Raw genomic sequence first — 16,749 nt, 5'->3', positions numbered from 1 at the left:
AAAGTCAAGGCAACAGAGCAGTGTAGTGATTTGGGTAAAGATAAGCAGGAAGGCACAGAGAGTTTACCAATAATTGAGCATCAAAAAGTAAGGTCAAAGCAGGAAAAAATGGTAAAAAGTCAAAATTAAAGGCTCTTTATCTGAATGCACGGAGCATTCGTAACAAGATAGATGAATTAGTTACACAAATAGAGATAAATGGGTTTGATGTAATAGCCATTACAGAGACATGGTTGCAAAGTGACCAAGATTGGGAACTAAATATTCCAGGGTATATGACATTTAGAAAAGACAAGCAGAATGGAAAAGGAGGGGGTGTAGCCCTAATAATAAAGGATGACATAAGGACAGTGATGAGAAAGGATCTTGGATCAGAAGATCAGGAAGTAGAATCAGTATGGGTGGAGATAAGAAATAACAAGGGGCAGAAAACACTGGTGGGAGTACTTTATATGCCCTTTTTTGGACAGAGTATTAATCATGAAATAATAGGAGCTTGTAACAAAGGAAATGCAGTAATCATTGGGAATTTTAATCTTCATACAGACTAGGTAAATCAAATTGACAAAAGTAGTTTGGAGGACGAGTTCATGGAATGCATTCGAGATGGTTTCCTAGAACAACACATCATGGAACCAACCAGGGAACAGGCTATTTTAGATCTTGTATTGTGCAATGTGACAGGGTTAATTAGTAATCTCACAGTAAAGGATCCTTAGGGGAAGAGTGATCATAATATGATCGAATTTCACAATGAGTTTGAGAGTGACATACTTAAGTCCCAAATTAGATTCTTAAACTTAAATAAAGCCAATTACAAAGGTATGAGGGGTGAATTGGCTAAGCTAGATTGGGAAGTTAAATTCAAGGGTATGACAGTTGAAAAGCAATGGCAAATATTCTCAACAAATGTACATTCCATTGAGAAATAAAAACTCCATGGCAAAAGTGATCCGCCCCTGGCTAACCAAAGAGGTTAAGGATAGTATTTGATTAAAAGAAGAGGCCTATATTGTTGCCAAGAAGAGAAGTAAGCCTGAGGATTGGGAGAGTTTTAGAAACCAGCAAAGGATGACCAAAAAATTGATAAGAAGGGAGAAAATAGAAAATGAAAGTAAACTAGCAAGAAATATAAAAATGGATTGTAAGAACTTCTACCAGTATGTAAAAAGGAAGAGTGTAGCAAAAGTAAACGTTGGTCCTCTAGAGGCTGAGACAGGAGAATTTATAATGGTGAATCAGGAAATGGCAGATGCGTTAAACAAATATTTTGTATCTGTCTTCACAGTAGAAGACACATAAAGCATACCAGAAATAGTGGTGAACCAAGGGGCTAATAAGAGTGAGGAACCTAAAGAAATTATTATCAGTAGAGAAAAAGTACTTGAGAAACTAATGGGACAAAATTCCAATAAATCCTCTGGACCTGACAGCCTACATCCGAGGGTTTTAAAAGAGGTGTCTGCAGAGATAGTGGATGCATTGATTATGATCTTCCAAAATTCCCTAGATTCTAGAATGGTTCCAACAGATTGGAAGGTAGCAAATGTAACCCCACCATTCAAAAAAGGAGGGAGAGAGAAAACAGGGAACTACAGGCCAATTAGCCTGACACCAGTCGTCAGGAAAATGCTGGAATCCATTATTAACTATGTGGTAACAGCGCACTTAGAACATCATAATATGATTAGACAGAGTCAACATGGTTTTATGAAAGGGAAATTGTGTTTGACAAATTTATTTGAGGATGTAGCTAGCAGGGTAGATAAAGGGGACCAGTGGATGTAGTATATTTGGATTTTCAACAGGCATTCGATAAGGTGCCACACAAAAGGTTTTTACGCAAGATAATGGCTCATGGGGTTGGGGATAACATAATAGCATGGATAGAGGATTGGTTAAAGGACAGAAAACAGAGAGTAGGGATAAACAGGTCATTTTCAGATTAGCAGGCTGTAACTAGTGGGCTACCGCCAGGATCGGTGCTTGGGCCTTAGCTATTTACAATGTATATTAATGACTTGAATGAAGGGACCGAGTGTAATGTATCCAAGTTTGCTGATGATACAAATGTAGGTGGGAAAGTAATCTGTGAGGAGGACACAAAGAGTCAGACAGGTTAAGTGAGTGGGCAAGAAGGTGGCAGATGGAGTATAATGTGGGGAAATGTGAGGTTATTCACTTTGGTAGGAAGAATAGAAAAACAGAATTTTTTTAAATGGTGAGAAACTATTAAATGTTGGAGCCCAGATAGACTTGGGTGTAGTCATACAAGAAACACAAAATTTAGCATGCAGGTGAGGAAGGGAATTAGGAAAGCAAATGAAGAAATATATCACCATTCCTTCATCGTCGCTGGGTCAAAATCTTGGAACTCCCTTCCTAACAGCACTGTGGGAGAACCTTCACCACACGGACTGCAGCGGTTCAAGAAGGCGGCTCACCACCACCTTCTCAAGGGCAATTAGGGATGGGCAATAAATGCTGGCCTCACCAGCGACGCCCACATCCCATGAACAAATAAAAAAAAACACAGGAACCATTAGTCTCAGTGAGGACTAGAACAACAAAAATGCATTCTCAGTTCCTTTAGTTTGGGTTCTGTGTCACAAACTGTTAACAAGTAGATAAAAACAGGAAATGCTGGAAAAGCTCTGCAGGTGAGGCAGCATCTGTGGAGAAAGAAACAGAGTAAACATTTCAGGTCGAAGACCTTTCATCAGAACTGGAAGGTGTTAAAGAGTTAAAGTTTTTAAGCAAGTACAGAGCCAAGGAAAGTGGGAGGGGGAGGGAGGGGAGGGGAGGAAAGAACAAAAGGGAAGGTCTGTGATATGGTAGAGGGCAAGAGTGATTAAATGACTAAAGGGATGATAGTGCAAGGCAAGGAGGATGGTAATAGGACAGGTTAAGAAACAAAAGATGGGTCTGGACTAGCTGTAAATGGCAACAGCAGAACCATTACCAGCACTTGCTGTCCGAAAAAATGGGAGCAGTAGTTATGATCTGAAGTTATTGAAATCAATGTTGAGTCCGGAAGGTTGTAAAGAACCTAAACAAAAAATGAGGTGCTGTTCCTCGAACTTACGTTGAGCTTCACTGGACCAGTGTAAGAGGCTGAGGACAGAGAGGTCAGAATTAAAATGACAAGCGGCCAGCAGGTCAGGGTTACACTTACGGACAGGGCAGAGGCGTTCAGCAAAGCAACTCCCAATCTGCATTTTGTCTCCCCAATGTAGAGGAGACTGCTTTGTGAGCAGTGAATACAGTATATTAAATTGAAAAAAGTACAAGTAAACCGCCGTTTCACCTGGAAGGACTGTTTGGGGCCCTGGACGGTGGGAAGGGAGGAGGTGAAGGGGCAAGTGTTGCATCTCCTGCGCATGCATGGGAATGTGGCGTGGGGAGGAGATCAGGTGTTGAGCGTGATGGAAGAGTGGACCAGGGTGTCGTGGAGGGAGCAGTCCCTTTGGAATGCTGAAAGGGCAGGAGATGGGAAGAAGTGTTAGGTAGTGGGATCGCGCTGGAGGTGGTGGAAATGGCGGAGGATGATCCATTGAATGTGGAGGCTGGTGGGGTGGAAGGTGAGGTCAAGGGGGACCTTATCATGGTTCTGGGAGGGAAAGGAAGGGGTGAGAGCAGAAGTGTGGGAAATAGGCGGGACACGGTCGAGGGCCCTGTTAACTACAGCAGAGGGGAATCGTTGGTTGAGGAAAAAAGAAGACATATCGGAAGGACTGGTGTGGAAGGTGGTATCGTCAGAACAGATGCAACTGAGACGGAGAAACTGGGAGAAGGGAATAGAGTCCTTACAGGAAGCGGGGTGGGAGGAAGTGTAATCAAGGTGGCTGTGGGAGTTGGTGGGCTTATAATAAATATTGGTTGATAGCCTATCCTCAGAAATGGAGATAGAGAAGTCGAGGAAGGGAAGGGAAGAGTCGCTGCATTAGAGACCATGTGAAGGCGAGGCAAGGGTGGAAATTGGAAACAAAGTTGATGAAATGTTCCAGTTCGGGGCGAGAGCAGGAAGCAACACCGATACAGTCATCAATGTACCGGAAAAAGAGGTGATGGAGTGTACCTGAGTGGGGCTGGAACAAGGAATGTTCCACGTATCCCACAAAAAGGTAGGCATGGCTGGGATCCATATGGGTTCCCCTAGCAACACCTTTTATTTTGGAGGAAGTGAGTGGAGTGAAAGGAGAAGTTGTTCAACTTAAGAACAACGCCATGTGAAGGCAAGGAGGATGATGGTGGATGGGGACTGGTTGGGCCTCCATTCAAGGAAGAAGAGGAGGGCCTGCAGGCCATCCTGGTGGGGGATGGAGGTGGAGAGTGACTGGACATCCATGGTGAAAAGGAAACTGTTAGGGCCGGGGAACAGAAAACTGTTAAAGTGGCAGAGGGTGTCAGAAAAGTCGGGGATGTAGGTCGGAAGAGACTGGATAAGGGGAGAAGAAACAGAGTGGAAATCGGAGGAAATAAGTTCTGTGGGGCAAGATCAGGCTGAAACGATGGGTCTCCCAGGGCAGTCCTATTTGTGGATCTTGGAAAGGAGTTAGAAGCAGGCTGTGCGGGGTTGGGGGACTATAAGGTTGGAAGGCATGGGGGAAAAGATCTCCAGAGGAGATGAGGTCAGCGACGGTCTGGGAAACCACGGCTTGATGTTCAGGAGTGCGGTCATGGTCCAGGGGGAGGTAGGAGTAGGTGTGGGAGAGTTGGCGTTCAGCCTCTGCAAGGTGGAGGTCTGTTTGCCACACAACTGCAGCGCTGCCCTTGTCAGCAGGTTTAATAACAATGTCAGGGTTGGACCTGAGAGAACGGAGTGCTGCAAGTTCAGAGGGAGGTAGGTTAGAGTGAGTGAGGGGAGCAGGGAAATTGAGATAGCCGATGTCACGCCAGCAGTTCGCAATAAGATTGCCTTTCATCAATAATTGATTAACACCCCCTCACCAGCAAATATCACATATGCAGAACTCAAGTGGAAATTTATATTCTATCTATTATGCAGTATTTGCTATTGTTGTTTTATCAACTGTCATTATTGTAAAGCTGTATGATAGCAGAGTTCTATGATTAGACTGCAGTTTGAAAATATTTCAGCTGGTTCTTATGTTATAAAACGAGAGAGGATCAGAGAGACTGGAAGATAGAGAAGCAAAGAGAGAAGCAAATATTTTATAGAGGCTGAAACAAAAAGAGGGTCGGAGAGACAGAGCGCGCAAAACCAAGACTTCGTGAAAGGCAGACACCAAGAGAGATACTAACGTGAGGCTGGAGGCTATGGGTCGTCCATATTAGTGGATGAATGTTTTACAAATGCAGTAAGCGTTTGACCATCACTATGGCCAACAGTAATTTCTGGGCTCCAGATAACGATAGAGACACGGAAAGATACTAAATAAAGGAGGTACAGAAGTACAGATCCAGGGCAACCCGTCTATGAAAGACGGGGCCGCCTAACAAGGCAGAGGAATTTGAGGAGAGGGAAGTTGAGAGGGACACAACCCCTGGGAGACTGTAGGTAGTGCTGCCGCCAGTCAGCCAGCCAGCTAGATACCCTTTGAAGGGTACTGAGGAGTGACGTTTGCAAAGTGTAACTGGGCAAAGTGGATTCGGTCAGTCACTGACGTAATCGCGAAATGATGGAATAAAAAGCAGATCACAGTGAATCGGATCAGCCGCTTCACAAAGCACCTGGTTGGTACCGAGCGGTGAGTAGCCTCGGGCGGGAGCCAGCAACTCCTGGGTAGCGCTGCCTGGATTAGATATATAATGAATGCAATGTTTTACTTGCGACACACGTGCATTTTAAACTTTTTTTTGCAGTTCAGAACTATTCAAAGTTCAGGGTTTTTTTAAGTTTGTTTCCTACAGTTATGCATTTAATAGCAGTTTGTACATTTATTTGGTCATTTAACGATATATATTAACGCGTTTATTCCCGCAGCGCCTGGCTCTGCTCTGTACACTCCGTCAGGAAGACTATGTCCAAACCCTGTCGAGGAATGAACCTGCTGACGGTCTGCTGTGTCTTTTGCCTGCTGGTGTGCATCGCGTTTTCTGATGCAGGTTCTCCGGTGCAGGGATCCTCGGTGGAGATCAGGAGTAAGTGACCACTTTATCCAGTTGGTGACTGGAGGATTGATTTGTGTATTCTAATAATTCCAATAAGGCGATTTCTACTAGCTCCTCCGAACTAACGAAAGGGGAAGGGATAGTTTGTGTGATTGCAATGATAAAATGAAAATGCAGGAGAATATGAGTATTGTAATGCTACAAGTACCGTTTTTTTGGACTGGTGCTTGCTAAAGAGTTAACAATCCTGAGTTACATGTCCCAAGTTTGCCCAGTCTGGAGCTTTGCCTATCTACTATGCATATCAGGATAAGTTCGGTGTGCTGCCCTCAATCCCAATGGAGGGGAAAAGGTGACGGTATGCCGGCAATATCCTGATGTGTGTGGCAGGTGGGTGCAGTTCCATGCCGGTAGCGCAAACTGGAAAAATTGTGTCGCTTTCCAGTCAGGGAGAGCAGAGTTCTTTGTACGCGTGGAAATACTAATATTCGCAAAGAGCTAATAGAAGAGTGGATTTTTTTTTGCTAACATTGAGGAAAAAATTAGAAGTTTGAACAGCAGGAAACCTTACACCTCACTTCACTGGTTGTATTTATGCTGCAGCTGGTACGAAGTCAAAGTGAGATCAGATTACATTCTGGAGGGAATCTGAATTGCTTGTCTAAATGTAATCTGTGCAACTTCACACCTGAATTATACTAAACAGTTCGTGTGAATATGAAGTCAAACCACGAACGAAGTGGTAAGAGGGCACTTAGAAAATCGTAATATGATTAAGCAGAGTCAACATGGTTTTATGAAAGGGAAATCGTGTTTGACAAATTTATTAGAGTTTTTTGAGGATGTAACTAGCAGGATAGATAAAGGAGAACGAGTGGATATAGTATATTTGGATTTTCAAAAGGTGCCATATAAAAGGTTGTTACACAAGGTAAGGGCTCATGGAGTTGGGTGTAATATATTAGCATGGTTAGAGGATTGGTTAAAGGACAGAAAACAGAGAGTAGGGATAAACAGGTCATTTTCAGGTTGGAAGGCTGTAAATAGAGGGGTGCCGCAAGGATCGGTGCTTGGGCCTCAGCTATTTACAATCTATATTAATGACTTAGATGAAGGGACTGAGTGTAATGTATCCAAGTTTGCTGACGATACAAAGCTAGGTGGGAAAGTAATCTCTGACGAGGACACAGAGTCTGCAAAGGGATATAGATGGGTTAAGTGAGTGGGCAAGAAGGTGGCACATGGAGTATAATGTGAAGAAATGTGAGGTTATTCACTTTGGTAGGAAGAATAGAAAAATTGAATATTTTTTAAATGGTGAGAAACTATTAAATGTCGGTGTCCAGAGAGACTTGGGTGTCCTCGTACAAGAAACACAAAAATTAGTATGCAGGTACAGCAGGTAATTAGGAAAGCAAATGGTATGTTGGCTTTTATTGCAAGGGGGTTGTAGTACAAGAGTAAGGAAGTCTTACCACAGTTGCACAGGGCTTTGGTGAGACCTCACCTGGAGTACTGCATACAGTTTTGATCTCTTTATCTAGGGAAGGATATACTTGCCTTAGAGGGGGTGCAACAAAGGTTCACTAGATTACTTCCTGGGATGAGAGGGTTGTCCTATGAAGAGAGGTTAAGTAGAATGGGCCTATACTCTCTGGAGTTTAGAAGAATGAGAGATGATCTCATTGAAACATATAGGATTATAAGGCTGTCTTGACAGGGTAGACGCTGAGAGATTGTTTCCCCTGGCTAGAGTGTCTAGAACTAGAGGGCATAATTGCATGGGTCGGCCTTTCAAGACTGAGATGAGGAGAAATTTCTTCACGCAGACGGTCGTGAATCTTTGGAATTCTCTACCCCAGAGGGCCGTGGATGCTGAGTCATTGAATATATTCAATGCTGAGATAGATAGATTTTTGAACTCTAGGGGAATCAAGGGATATGGGGATCGGGTGGGAAAGTGGAGTTGTGATCAAAGATCAGCCATGATCTGATTGAATGCAGAGCAGGCTCAACAGGCCATATGGCCTACTGCTGCTCCTATTTCTCATATTCTTATGTTCTTTGCAAAATGTGTAGTATAACTACCCTTACAAGAATCATCTTTGGAAACCTTAAAAATGATTCTTTTGTGTGTTTTAGAAAGGAAAAACTCTAGTTCCTAAATAAAGAGATCACTTTTCCAATAAAGTTCATAACTGTTTGTTTAGTATGTCTGAAATTTTTTTAAAGTTTCAAAGTATTTTGGGAGTGATCTTTTTATCTTTTGCTGTTAGGAAATGGATAGCTGGGTGTCCTTTTCATCCTGATGTCCCACTGCAAAGATGGGATTTGCATCAATAAGTTGTGGATTTCCAAAAAATGGTTAACAAAAAACTTTGTCATTGTGCCGGTAGGTGCTGTTGCCACATTGCTACCAAAATATACTAGGAAATTCAAAATGTCAATGTGGGGGAAGAGGCTTGCTTAATCGGGGGCTTGCTCAGATACAGGATTGTGCAGTCTTTTTCAATCTTTGACACCTGGGATATAATGATACCCAAAATAATTACTGCTGGTTGCAATAGATGGAATAAAATTGATTTTGTGTGGTCTCAGCTCAGTTAATGGTTTGTGTGGATCCACAGCACTAAATTTCCCACAGTTCTGTACTACTTTTGCTCCAAATTGTTACTCTCACTCATAAATGCTGGCGGATGGATGGCTCTAATGGGAAATGGTGCAGCTAGGGGTGCTCCTCTTGAGGCTGGGGCAAAGGAACAATACAGGTGAGTAAAAGGGACTTAACTGCATTCAATTGTGCTGTACCCGACTTGGGAGTGTGTTATGGGGCAACGTAGACGAAGCTATGTCTTACATTTAAATTGTACTATAGGAGTACTCAGTGGGGCAGCATAGAGATACCTAGGAGGCCTCTGGACAATGTAGAGAGAACTTAATCCTGCATTTAATCCATGCTATACCTAATCTAGGCATGCTCAACAAAGCAGAATAGTGGGAGTTTAATTTTGCATCTAGCCTGTGATATATCTGACCTGAGGGTGCTTGAGGCTGTCAATGATGTGCAAACACTGGGCTCTGTTCCCCAGCAGGTGTTTCTCAATTGGTGAGTGCAAAATTTGCCAAGAAAATGTTGAAACAGGAAAAAAATTAATGTTTCAGATGAAGATTGTTGATACAATTTTCCCTAATCTCTTTTTGCTCTGCATCATGATTGGTGGTATATTAAAGTGGGTCCTGATCAAAATGCTCAATGGGCAACCAGAAAAGAAGTGAGGGTGAGAATTTTTTAAAAAGAACTACAAATGCTGAAAATCTGGAGCAAAACCAGAAAATATACAGATCAGTCACCATCTGTAAAGAGAAAAAGCAAGTTAATGTTTCATGTGTAATCCTTTGTCAGAACTGGAAAAAAATAAGGAATTAGTTTAGTAGGGTTGTTGGGGGGAGGGGGAGGAGGTGGAAGTTAATGGGTTGATTGACCTGCAAACTGCTTAATAGAAACTGTTAGATGATATGAAAGATCATTTCGTAATGGAAAGGCATTAAAGAAACACAGAATTTGCTTAGACAGTGAAAAACGTGGGAGAGCCGCACACAAGAAAGAAAGCAAGAAAATGTGGGAAATTGAAGGAAGAAAGAAAAACAGCAGATGCAGGAGGTCTGAACTTAAAACAGAAAATGCTGGAAACACTCATTGGGTCCATCAGTCCTGAAAAAAATAGCCCCATGGCTCATTTTACAAATGCACCATGGCCAGTGTGGTATGGAGTAATTTGCACATGAAAGTCCTAGGTTTGATCCCCATGCAATACTGGGTAAGCTGATCTAAAGCAGCAATGGATGCACTACAATTCAGCTAGTTACAGGAGGGCTGCTGGCACATTTGGAACCATAGGCCAGCATTTTCAGCAGAGGAAGGGAGACAATTGGCACGGGGGGAAGGAGGGAGGTCCTGATGATGAATCCTAACTCTGTAGAGTGAACTTAATTATGGGATTAAAAGGCTTTCTGAAACTCCATGTACACCACATCCAATGCATTTCCCCCATCCACCATATCTGTCAACTCCTCAAAGATCCCTTTCAAGTTTATCAAGCACGGTATTCCTTTCCAAAATCCATATTGGTTGCTTCTAATTATTTTCTCCTTATCTAGATATTTCATCTTTAATTAAAAATTCCAATTTTTTTTCTACCACAGATGTTAAACTAACTGGCCTGTAATTACCCAGGTCAGCTCTATCTCCCTTTTTAAAAATGGCTATTGCATTGGCCACTCTCTAGTCCTCCAGCACACATCCAGTCTCAATAGAAGATTGGAATATAATATCTCAGGCCTGTGCTATTTTTTTCTCCTTTAGGATCACTGGATGTATCCCAGCACGTCCTGGCATGTTATCACCCTTTTGATTAACTAATTTCTCTATACTTTCCTTTATTCTAATATCTCTCGTTTCGCTTTTAACCAATTCTAGATTTACCTCCTTCCCAATATCCTTCTCTTTTGTAAACACTGATGCAAAGTACTTCTTAAGTATCCTCACCAATTTCCAGTTATCCTCTAGTAACCCTGCATTCTCTCCTCTCAGGGGTCCCACACCACATTTCACAATTCTCTTTTAATTGATATATTTGTAGAATACTTCATTGTCTTTTTTTAAAGCATTTTTTCAGATTCTCTCATACTTTGTGCTTGCTTTCCTTATCACTTTCTTAACATCTTTCCTTATTTTCTTGTTTTCTCACTTATTTTTATCATACCTATAGGATTCATATGCCCATTTATTCAATTTTAGTTTGTTTCTAATCTCTTTATTTATCCACAGCATCCTGAAACTTGAAGTAGTCTCCTTTTTAATGGTTTATATTTATTCTACAGCTTTGCAACCTCCTTTGTTTTTAAGTCTACAGTCCTGTGTACCAATATCTCTTTTCACCTCCTCTTAGCTAGCTCATCTTTCTAAAATCTGCCATATTCCAATCTGGTACCTTTACTATTGTACCAACTTTCTCCCTTTCTGTTTGGATCATTAACCATACTATATTATGATCACTACTACCAAGGTGCTCACCCACATTTAACTCATCTTTGCCAACTATTTCATTACTCATAACTAGGGCTAGCAACACCTCTCCCCTTGTAGGCAAATAAATATATTGCATGCGGAAGGATACATTTTAAGAATTCCATTCCTTTTTCTCTGTTTACTCCATTTGGATCCCAATGAATAAGTGGGTAATTAAAATCTGGAACAATAACTTTTTTATTCCTATATACCTTTCTAATCTGTTGACAGATTCCTTCTTCCATTTCCCTCCCATAATTAGGGGGATCTGTGGTACAACCCCACTAATGTAACAATCCCTTTATATCTTTGATCTCTAACCATATTGACTTTTTTTTAACTACATCTGTCTTCACGACAGCATTCATTCCCTCCTTTACAAATATTGAGACTTCTTCTCCTTTCCTACCTATTCTGTCCCTCCTAAAAATATTATAACCTGATATGTTTATTTTCCACTCCTGTCTAGTTTGCAGCCAAGTTTCTGTTAGTGCTATTACATTTACATCTTCCTGTGACATAATTGCTACAAATTCTCCCAGTTTATTTCCCACATTGAGCATGGAAATACCCACATTTTTATCCTTTTTGCTTGTATTTAACGCTGCTCCTTTTCCCTTTTTGTCCAAGCTAACACCTCTTTCTTTATCCTATCTTTTCCCTACTTATAAGTGATGATGTGGAGATGCCCATGATGGACTGGGGTGGACAAATGTAAGGAATCTTACAACACCAGGTTATAGTCCAACAGTTTTATTTGAAAATCACAAGCTTTCGGAGGCTTTCTCCTTCGTCAGGTGAGTGTGGGATTCCATGAAGGGTACTGCATATATAGTCAGAGAACAATGCCTGGTGATTACAAATAATCTTTCCAACTGCCCGTTGTCAAGGCAATCAAAGGAGTGTTCAGACAGAGAGACATTACATACAGGACTACTGAATATACAAACGGTCAGAACTCAAAGACAGAGAGAGAGAGAGAGAGAAACATCCGAAAGGAAGAGAAAGAGAGAGAATGACCAGTTGTATTAAAAACAGATAACTCTTTTTTTCGTTGGTGGGGTTACGTGTAGCGTGACATGAACCCAAGATCCTGGTTGAGGCCGTCCTCATGGGTGCGGACGAGCCTTCGAGACACACGTCAATGCAAAATCGTCGAGCAGAAATTGATAGCTAAGTTCCACACCCATGAGGACGCCCTCAACCGGGATCTTGGGTTCATGTCACGCTACACGTAACCCCACCAGCGAAAAAAAGAGTTATCTGTTTTTAATACAACTGGTCATTCTCTCTCTTTCTCTTCCTTTCGGATGTTTTTCTCTCTCTATCTTTGGGTTCTGACCGTTTGTATATTCAGTAGTCCTGTATGTAATGTCTCTCTGTCTGAACACTCCTTTGATTGTCTTGACAACGGGCAGTTGGAAAGATTATCTGTAATCACCAGGCATTGTTCTCTGACTATATATGCGGTACCCTTCATGGAATCCCACACTCACCTGACGAAGGAGAAAGCCTCCGAAAGCTTGTGATTTTCAAATAAAACTGTTGGATTATAACCTGGTGTTGTAAGATTCCTTACATTTGTCTACTTATAAGTGGCCAATTTAATTTTCCTCCTCTACTATCTTCATTCCTTCTGCGTACTATCTCATTTTTCTCAATTCTTTAAAAAAAATTTATATTAACCTCATCTATTTTGACAATCTACTTGCTTTTAATTATTGTTTTTATTTTTAAAAACTACATTGTTGTCGTGAATGGGCAGGTTGAGCAGTCAGCTAAGCCGGGGCAGCCTGCAGTGGTTCACCCCACCACTGACATTTCCATTTGACAGTCGTGCTGTTATGCCTCCAGGGGCATGGGGAAAACTCATCTTTTGAGATGGTACTCCTCTCTGACTCATTTACATTACAGCACTGCCACCAAAGGTGGCATCAGAAGCAACACTTCAATATCAATACAGCATAAGTTAATATCTCAGGTTTCTTACCGCTACTGTGCTTTTTTTTGGGGGGGGGTTGGGGGGAGAAAGAGGCATCTTTGAAAGATGCTGTTGGTGCGCTGTGTAAACATCAACAAATTACTTTCCCAATGTCCTAATAAATAAAAGTACCACCTACTGTCGCACAAAGCCACGTAGCTGAGGAGACTCCAGGTTTAATCCCTAGCCTGTGCTGAATTGGCTGATCTTACCCAGGACAGTAGTCAATGTGTTACAATTGCCTCATCATGGGGTAGGGAGGGAAATAATTATTCAGATTTCCTGCATCTGATTGCTTTCCAGTGATCCATGCCAGAAAATGAACATGGATATGGTCTCTAGGTGAAGACAAGATCAGGCTCAATTGCGTTGTCTCTCGCAGTCAACTAGTTTGGCAGTACTTAATATGCATGGTAACTGGAAAAATGGCCTCTTAGCTGTGCCTTAATAGGAGTCAATGCCTTGAAGAGAAAAGGTGATAAAATCGGTGGTTGAAAAGAGTGAAAGGGAAGACAAAATAAATTAGGAAGCAGTGATCAGGCAATGTCAAGTCTGGGTTTTAAAAGCCTTATTATTGTAAGAGGAAGTGAATGATTATAAGAATGAGACAGATGAGGAAACATAGAGGTAGCCTTACAAAAGCAGGTTCATCAACCATCCCAGGACAGTCGGACATCCTTGTGGGACTTGGCAATGTTATTGACAGAATTTTCCCTACTCCACTGAAGGCGTGGCACTGCTGTTGACAAACTTAAATGACTATCATTTTTATATAATTTATACTGCTTTGTGATGAATGATAATGCATTGATAAATTTAAAAACTAATTTCATCTTAAAGCCTTTTACAAATGTGAATAAAAATAAACATATTGGCTTAAGACCTAAGGTGCTGATAGAACCTGTTTGGATGGTGATTTAAAGCATTGTTTGTAGAGTGTATCTTGGATATTGAAAAATGGTAGAATGAGCAATCTGGCACCCCAGAACTGGTTGAATTGGTAATTTTAGTTCATGAGGGGGAATAGTTTACTGTGTGAACAGTAAATACAGAACAGCACCTAATATGCTTTCAACACCTATTTTTTGATCAGTGTGAAATTGTCAATAAAATTATTGGAAGAACAGTTTGATGGTCATTAAATGTCCTGCTTACTGAAAACGCATCTGTTAATTGTTTTGTGCCTTTATTTGGGGTATTCCAACTGGATTGCTTGTACATTCCTGGTCACATAATCATAGGAAGGATATTGTTGCCCTTGAGCGATGGGGGTGGGGGGTTGGCGAGCAATAAAGATGATTCTGGGTATTAAGAATTTCAATTATGAAAACAGATTAAAGAAGTCCTTTGGAAATGACACGGGGTAGAAATTGGTATGCATTGCGCCCAGTAAGTCCCAATGCTAAATTTATAGGACCCATTTTTTAGCAGTCCCAGGCAGACACCTAAAACAGGCATTAGGCCCCTTGGCTATGTAAATGAGGTGTTCACACCCAGTGAGGACCCCTTTTAGAAATTTGTCTTCAATTAGCAGGGCTGGCGTTGGGGCCTCCCTGCCAGGAATCTTCAACGGTCCTGGTGGCTGCCAAACAGAGGTAGGTTGTGAACATCTTATTTTTAAAAAAATGTTCCCGTGGAGCTGGAGGAACAGGAACACTCCCCCGACTCCATGGGAGTCGTGTAAGCCACTCCAACCCCCACTCCCAGGACTTACCTGAGGGCCCCTGCTAGTGAGGAAGATGGGTCAAAATTGAAGTCTTCGATTGGAAGGAGAACAAATTTTAAAAATTAGGACTTTGGGAGTAAGGGGGATCTCAGATAGAACATCACACAGAGCCATGTTTCCCACATTATAAGTGACCACACTGTTCATCGGCTGTAAAGCACTTTGGGATGTCCTGAGGTCATGAAAGGTGCTATATAAATGCAAGTTCTTTCGTTTCTTTATTTTAGAGTTTAGGGATAAATCACTGAGGAAGGCCATTAAACACAGACATTATTAAAAAGATTTAAGAGATGTGAATTTTTGTAGAGCGGCAGGATTGAGGGATTTAATAAAAAGGTAAGTAGGATTGAGATCAGTTAAAGAAGTGATTGGCTTGTTGAACCTAATGGCTTTTTCCTGCTCCTTACAATTTGTGTGTTATTTCCATGCTTCCTTGGATAAGCACTTTGCAATAGCTCCATGTCCCTTTTCATAAATAACACCATTACCCATCTTAAACAAAAACATTGCTCCTTTTTAAGTTTCTTTCTCCTCCTCTACTTTGATTTATGACTGTTTATGGTAGGCTTCTCTGTACTTGAAAGGGTAGGTGGGTGATCTGCTGCCAGGCCTCTACTAGTGCCACTCTGTAAACCAGGCATTAGGAGGTGTACATAAGAAGCCAGTTATTCTGTTACCCCACCTCACCTTGTTCTCTCTTCTGCCAGAAGCTTTCTGGACTTTGTCTCCGGCATCCACCTGACATTAGTGTTGAGATCAGGAATGTTCCCTGTCCAGCACTAGCTTTTGATATCCATTTTAAAGCCCCCTTCCTCCCCTTCGAATGAACAGCCTGCCAACATTCATTAACTGGTTCTGTACTCACGTGAAGAATGGAGACTGGGGCAAGGTACAGAAGGGCAAGGTACTGAAGGGCTTCCAATGCCCTTGGGACCATACCCTAGTATAGGTCACTGTCTTCAGGACAAGATCATTTTGAAGCAAAATGAAAGAACTTGACTCATATAGACACTTTTTTCTTGCATCACACGAACCAGAAACAGGAAGCAAAGTTCTGATAATATAAATCCTCATGCTTTGTTTTGCAGATGCTGATATTGATTCCTCTTGGTATACTGGTCGTGGAATAAGGCCTGTGGGTCGTTTTGGAAGGAGAGGACTGACCTTGGAAAATATCAGAAAATACGAATTTGGTACTCGTCATGTCTGCATCCCAATCCAAGAAAGTGAAGACTTCAACCAGGATGAATAAACTAAAATCCCACCTGTAACTCTGTATACTTTTCAAAGCCAACTTTTTAAATTCTCAACTTAACTTCTGTAATTGTGTAATGAAAACAAATCACAAACCAATGACTCTCTATCAAGCATGAACAGTGTTAAAAAGCCAATGTCCATCTTGTATAGAATGTCAAAAATTTAATGTTGACTGTTAGAATCCCAAGTTAAATAGATTTTTGGAGTCTCAACCCAATTAATAGTCAGTGTGCATCCACAGTACTAACCTGCCATTGTCCTTCTGCATTCTTTGGCAGGACCATATGGAAGCATTTAAGAAATAGTACAGCCATGTAAGGGACTGTTTTTTTACTCTTCTCTAAACCTGTAGCTCTCCCTCACCCCATAGATCTCCAGTAGCTCTTTTCTACTCAACTTACTCGTTGTCTTTCTCTTCTACTTATTTTCTCATGTTCTCTTTGTCTGTGTGATTTCTGATTCTGCATTAGTAATTTTTCAGTTCCTTTTCAATTTTGTTTCATTCTAGAAATGTTCTTTAAATTTAGTTCAGTTTCAGTACCAAAACTTTTTTTCTGTTGAATTAATTTACTTTATAATGTTTAATTTGTCCTTTAAGCTTATCTTGTGACTGTTTCGCATTTCGAGCAAGACATGTCAACA

General features: G+C 41.3%; 1 protein-coding gene across 1 annotated transcript; it reads left to right on the top strand.

The window, feature by feature from the left end:
• Positions 1 to 6,005: 6,005 nt before the first annotated feature.
• prlh (prolactin releasing hormone) lies at positions 6,006 to 16,102 on the top strand. The gene is made up of 2 exons (XM_067986845.1): positions 6,006 to 6,105; positions 15,939 to 16,102. The coding sequence occupies exons 1-2, from the start codon at positions 6,006 to 6,008 to the stop codon at positions 16,100 to 16,102; spliced, it is 264 nt and encodes an 87-aa protein (XP_067842946.1).
• Positions 16,103 to 16,749: the final 647 nt, after the last annotated feature.

The sequence above is a fragment of the Heptranchias perlo genome, chromosome 7 (genome assembly GCF_035084215.1).
Source record: "Heptranchias perlo isolate sHepPer1 chromosome 7, sHepPer1.hap1, whole genome shotgun sequence".
Classification (NCBI taxonomy): Eukaryota; Metazoa; Chordata; class Chondrichthyes; order Hexanchiformes; family Hexanchidae; genus Heptranchias; species Heptranchias perlo.
This window is presented reverse-complemented; position numbering and strand designations above follow the sequence as displayed.

Excerpts from the sequence above, each read along its gene's own strand:
- prlh (XM_067986845.1), top strand. The coding sequence starts at position 6,006 with ATGAACCTGCTGACGGTCTGCTGTGTCTTTTGCCTGCTGGTGTGCATC. Across the intron at positions 6,106-15,938 it reads ATCCTCGGTGGAGATCAGGA|ATGCTGATATTGATTCCTCT; the intron begins GTAAGTGACCAC and ends TTTGTTTTGCAG.